Below are 6,149 nucleotides of genomic sequence, written 5' to 3' on the forward strand. Positions count from 1 at the left end.
CCGGGTCGAATTCTGGCCAAAAACACGGAACAAGTAACATAAATGGACCTAACCTAACCCCCGCGCGCCCAAGGGGCTCTTTTAGTGGCCATTTTCCTTGTTTCCTGCCAGGAGTCGACCCGGGCTGCAGCGCGTCGAGGAGGTGGACTTGACCCGATCTGAACGTGTGCAATCCGGGAGACCAAGACTCGTAAAACAGGACCGAAGTCCGAACACCTACTTGACAAGTGGAACTGGCAGCCGAGTGGCGAGCGCGCTGGGGCGTGGTGTATAAGTCACCGTCGGCTCTGGGTTCGAGTCCTGGTCGAGGCGAACATTTTGACTTTTTTGGCAAGGGGGGGGGGGGGGCTGCTGAGCAGGCGGTCAAGTCCACCTCCCCATGTCTTTTATCCTAACCCTTGGTCCCCGCGCCGCAAACTACTAATGGGAAAAAATTAGCCTCGATCACTATTCGAATCCACGACCATCCGCGTCCCGGGCGCGCGCTCTACCAACTGAGCCAATGAGGCTTCTGCAGGGTTGAAGCTTATCTCCGCTGTCCGTCACACCCCGAAACATATGGCTGACAGAGGGGCAAAAGGGTTCCGTCGACTAGATTCGATGTTTGCGTACCGGTCCATCACATCAGGTGTCGCACGGCTGTGAAGTCATGGCCAGCGGAGCGCGAAAAAAATCACCGGGATTACATTTGAACCTGAGACCAGGTCCACACCGGGCCCGGACGCTACCGACATGGCCACGACGGAACCATACGTGGCACAAGTTTCGGCGGCATCCAGATCTCAGCTGTGACTGACGCCCGAAGACACACTTGGCCAGCAGAGCAGGAAAAATGATCGCGGACGGGTTTCGAACTACCGTAAACTGGGGTAACTTTGGCCCACCGGGGTAACTTTGTCCATGGCCTAAAGTTGTGTTAAAAATGCTAGTACGGTGCTGCAGGTTTCACCGTAGCTTGCTGTGAATTCACATGTATTCCAGATTTTAAAATATTTGTTTTATCATCCCCCCCCCCCTCTCTTCTCCAAATCTTGTTAGGCCAAAAATAAAGAGGCCAAAGTTGAGGTCATGATGAGAGGAATTAACGAACAACAATCAACTGGTCTAAAATTGATTTATTTTACAGTCAAACAGATGGGGTAAAGGAAGAGAAGAAACTGCGAAGACGCGCGAGAAGGTTCCATTCGAACCGAAAACCAGGCGGTTCGAGTGGATCCCTCGTCTTTCTGGCAGTCATCGGAGAGCAGAGTCAGCGCTTCGACGAGTGAGCTGCGCACCTCCGCAGTGGGGCCTGCATTATCTACCACTGCTTGTAGACAGCGGGGGCGGCGGCGTAACCGTAACCGTAGCCGTAGGTGTTGATGGCGGGGGCGGCGGCGTAGCCGTAGGCGGGGGCAGCGGCGTAGCCGTAGGCGGGGGCGGCGGCGTAGCCGTAGGCGGGGGCGGCGGCGTAGGTGGCTACAGCGGGGGCGGCAGCGGCGTAGGTGGCCACGGCGGGGGCGGCAGCGGCGTAGGTGGTCACAGCCGGGGTGGCGATGACGGGGGCGGTCTTAGCCACAACCTGGGGGGTGCGCACCTCGACCTCGCTGACGTAGGGGGTCTGGACGGGGACATCGACGGCCACCTTCTGGACGTGGAGCTCGGGCTGGACGTGCGTCACCTGAGGGGTGATGGTCTGCACGGCACGGCTGGGAGCCAGGACGCGCTGCTGGAGCACAGAGTGCAGGGGGGTGGCGAGGGCGCCCAGGTCGGGCTTGATGACGGAGGAGCTGTAGCCGGTGACCACGGGCTGGGGAGCGTAGTGCACCTGCTTGCTGAGGGCGGCGGTCTGGGCGTAGCCGACGGAGGTGCGGGTCTCCACAACGGTGGGGGACTCGACGGCGACGGCGGCGGCCACGGGTGCGGCGGCGTAGGTCTGGACGGCGGGGTAGGCAGAGTAGGCGGCGACCGCGGGGGCCACCAGACCGGAGGGAGCGGCAGAGGCGACGGCGACGGCCGCGAACAACACCACCAGCTTGTACATGTTTGTGGTCTGTGTTGGCCTCTGTGTGGATCAGAAGGAGAAGTGTGCAGAAGTCGAGGCCGCGCTTCGTTTTATATCCCGCGCGCTAGGCCCGCCAAAAAAGGGGCAAAAACAAACACTGCGAGCGTCTCCGCCCCGCCCCGCGCTGTCGTCCTGCCCCTCCCCGCCGCGCCCCGCCACGCCTCGCCACGCCCCGCACTTGGAGGGCCCCACCGGCCCCACCCAAGTCCGGCCGCCACCGGCCGATGGAGCGCCGTAGAGCGGTGGGGGGGATCCCGCGTGGAATTTGCACTCAGGAGTGGAGAGGAGAGCTGATGTTGAGTTTCCGTAGTGGAGGAGACTCACCGAGAAGTTGCATATACCTTGTAACAATTTGGTACTCTGTAGGATTTCGTCGATGATTGGAAATTCGATGCAAGGCAAGCCCTCAATAGCGACGCTACCCAGGCTAAGCGATGAGATAATCAAGCTCCCTGTGGAGGGGAAAGGAAACATTCCCCTTTTGAGAGCATTTTTGTCTTTTTCTGTCTTTATTCTTGATTGTGGAACATCCATTTTCTGAGTGCAATGATAGCGCCTGCAACGCGCTGGGTAGGCAAACCCGTCAAGCAGCTGTGTCGAGCGGTCGGTGGCCCGCCTTGTGTGCGCTCTCCCGCCCCCGCGCATAAGCGAAGCGAATGCCGGGTTCCCAATGTCTCCTCGGGGATCACCCAGAAAGATCGTGCGTTTCTCCTCAGATGCGTTCGGCGAATTACGGGAGGTCGGCGCCTGCGAACATTGGGGTAGGCCAACCCGCAATACACACATGCACTGCAGCCCAGATTTTGCCTACCCATCAGGCGCTATGAGAACTTGCACAGGTTAAACTTGGCGGGTTCTCGACGGCGAATGACAGAAGTATTTTCTGTATGATTCGTATGATTCTTCATACTGTGAAAAATATCGCCGTAAATTTACAAAAAAATTGTAAACTCGAATTATAATTAAGTTGTAAATTTACGACAGCACATTTTTTACTCGCCAAGGGATTTGTGAAGTCGATACATACTGCATGTATTTTTACGATAATACAAATTGTAATTTTACAACTTGCGTCAGGGAAAATTTTCCTGTAAACCTACCTACTTTTTTCACAGTGTCATAACGTTCTTTTGTGTTTCCTTGGAGGACATTTTTCATTATGAGGGCGCCTTACCAGAAAACCCAGATATTCATGATAATATTTTCCAATCATTTCCGGAGAGGAACGAGCTGCCTATCAGTATCAGTGTGCTAATAACACAGTTTGATTGGCAGTGTTGTAGAGAATACCCACGGGATGGGTGCCCTATTTCTTGGCTCGTCCTAACGATAACATTCGCGTATATTTTATGGCCGCGGTAGCAGCGTGGAAGACCGTAGGTTTGCGACTGACTGCCCATCTCGATCCAGCGATAGAAATAAAAGAAACTGGGTCGCAGGGAAGAGGCTAGCGCTGCGCCGTTCTGTTTTCGCGGTTTGTACTGAAATTTTCAAGGTTTCATATTTTTTTGCCATGTTGGTTTGGGATCAGCTTCTTTTCCAAACCGAGCTGAGAACTCATTTGATTTCAGTTTTGCTGTTCATAATTATCGTCGTCTTCGCCGGCAGTCGTTTCGAGACACCATCATGGAGAGACCGAGAGACATTCTAGCGAGAGGGACCATTCTTCTCATCAGGCCGTCGTGTGTGTTGTTTCAGTAAACTATTTTCTAGTCCAGATTTAGGCAGTCGATCGCCGAGGCACATTACCATTTCCCTAATCAAGGAGTCGTGACTGTGTGTGCAAGCGCGAGTCTGCGTGTGTGCGCGTGTGTGTGGGGGGGGGGTGGAGTGGGAGGGGGGCGCCTCTCTGCCACACGCGGCGCTGCCCAACGGCCTTGCCACACCCAAAGGAACCGGTACTGACCAACACAATAAGAAAATTAAGGCGGGCGTAATGACGGGCGGGCTGCATGCGGCGGTCCAGGCGGAGCAGGAGCAGGCGGAGGGGGCGGGCCGGCACCACCGCCGGGTATCACCTCTCGGCGCCAACCGCGCTGAAAACCGAAAAAAAATATATTCTCTTTTGTTATTTGACGTCAGAAAGAAAGGTGGAACGACCCGGCGGAGCGACAAAATGTCCGATCAAGGAACTCATTATTTGTCAGTAAATTCATTTGAATAGTAATAAAAATGTTGGTCTGTAGCCGACCAGGACGAAATCACTCGGACGACCCCACCCGCTCATCTTGTTATAGAGTTGTAATGTTATCCGGGTGTGTCTCCGGGCGACACAGTGACCGCCACCAGTTCGTCGGCTCCCGCACGAGGATACGACATGAGCCGCATATCCGCGTCGATTCGAAATAAATGGGAAAGGACAGCTTTGTGCAGCTTAGTCGTGTCCTCAATGGCCCCTAGTGAATCAATGTAGACAATCAGCCTGCACCCGTGCATCATGTACAGTACATCCAAAAAGAAAAGAGGTGGCGCCGGCCACCCGCCCAGGAGTTGAGCTCGCGCCTGTAGTGGACTGATGACGTACCAGTTGGCTGGTGTCCATACGCCGCGCACCTTTTTTGCCTTTTTAGTTTCGAGGGACGGGCGTGCGCGGGCCGGCGGGCCGCGTTAGCGTGGGGTCAGTGATGACAGTCGACTTCGTCAGCACTCTTGCATGTGATGCCGTGGTGCGGTAGCCATGGCCACCATAGTTCTGCTACATAGGCCTACGGGTTTGCTACAGGGGCAAAAAAAATAAAGTCTCGGTTTTTCCAAAACAGTGTTGCCAGAAAAGTAGGCAAAACCTGCCCGCAACACACAGCTGTGCGGAGCGGTCGGTATCTACGCCTGCCTACTAGGCAAAACCTCAGCACGAATGTGTAGATGTCTCTAGTAGGCAGGCGTAGATACCGACCGCTTCACAAAGCTGTGTGTTGGGCGGGTTTTGCCTACTTTTCTGGCAACACTGTTCCAAAACTAGAGGAGTTTGGCGCCTGCGGGACTCTGGGTAGGCCAGCCCGCACGACTCGCATGCATAGCAAGCAAGATGTTGCATACTTAGTAGGCGCTTGCAGCGGCCAAACTTCACAGGTTCATGGCGGAGAATGACCAGGCGCGGTTTTATGGGGGGGGGGGGGCTAAGGCGCGATCGCCCCCTCGTCGGCCCAAATCGCCCCCTGGGGTGGGTCGGCAATTTGTCCGACAAAGCCCCCTGAAAGTAGGCAACCCACAGCAAATCGCCCCCTCCGTCAAACGGACTTAAAAACCGCGCCTGAGAATGACGGACGTACTTCCTCGATAACCCCTTACCGTGCAAATCACTGTACTAGCAAGATTTTTGGGGCCTCAAAACCGACGCAAACTCCACAAGACGACGTCACGCCGGCCCCTCCGTGTAGCCAGCTCTCTTTCCGTAGGGTCGCGCCTTGTTCAAACGATGCGCCTCCTTTTCTTTTCCCTATGCGGAGTTTTTTTATCTAAAGGATGGAGCGGAATCGGTATCGCGAATAAACCGGTTCCCTTGCTCTCCCGGGACCGTCCTCTCCTCTGGTGCCGGCCCGGCGCAGCGTTCCCTTGCGTGCGTTCCCCCCGCCGCTTCCTCGGCCGGCAGCGCGTCCCCGCCGTGCAGTCACTTGCACCGCCCCTGGCGCATCGACCTCCGCTAAAAAAGTACGCCGTACTCCTGCGGACTTTTGTCGCGTGCGCGAGGCTCCCGCTGCGTATCGACCCCTCCGCGATGACCACACTGACAGACACGAGAGCACCGTTTCCATTACGACGATAAGGGCCCCGATGGCAAACTTTCCCATGAGTTTTCCGATGCGAGTGACGGCTTCTCTTTCGATGCGCCCCCCCCCCCCACATATGTCATGTTTCTGACGTCACATCAGCGGCGCCGAGCCTCCCAGCGGGATACAAACTCGCGCGCTTAGTTGGTGTGGTGCTCCTGGCCCGTTTGTCTTCCCCCCCCCCTCCCTCCGCAGTTTCGATCCCGCGTCACTCTCTTCTCCCGTCGACATCGGTTAAGTTTATTGCTGACAGAACGAAAATTTAGACAAGACACGAGTCGTCGTCGGGATGTCGCTCGGCCTCCACCTTGGCCGTGGCGTGGGGGCGGGGCCAGGTG

The 6,149-nt window shown here is 56.1% G+C and overlaps 1 protein-coding gene across 1 annotated transcript; it reads right to left on the bottom strand.

Moving 5' to 3' along the window:
* Positions 1 to 1,097: 1,097 nt before the first annotated feature.
* Positions 1,098 to 2,084, bottom strand: LOC113202803 (larval/pupal cuticle protein H1C-like). Its single transcript, XM_026417212.2, has one exon. The coding sequence runs from the start codon at positions 2,021 to 2,023 to the stop codon at positions 1,301 to 1,303; it is 723 nt and encodes a 240-aa protein (XP_026272997.2). The 5' UTR covers positions 2,024 to 2,084; the 3' UTR covers positions 1,098 to 1,300.
* Positions 2,085 to 6,149: the final 4,065 nt, after the last annotated feature.

The sequence above is a fragment of the Frankliniella occidentalis genome, unplaced genomic scaffold (genome assembly GCF_000697945.3).
Source record: "Frankliniella occidentalis isolate FOCC.00 unplaced genomic scaffold, Focc_3.1 Scaffold19, whole genome shotgun sequence".
NCBI lineage: Eukaryota > Metazoa > Arthropoda > Insecta > Thysanoptera > Thripidae > Frankliniella > Frankliniella occidentalis.

Bases quoted from the DNA above. Each gene is read 5' to 3' on its own strand.
- LOC113202803 (XM_026417212.2), bottom strand. From the start codon at position 2,023: ATGTACAAGCTGGTGGTGTTGTTCGCGGCCGTCGCCGTCGCCTCTGCC.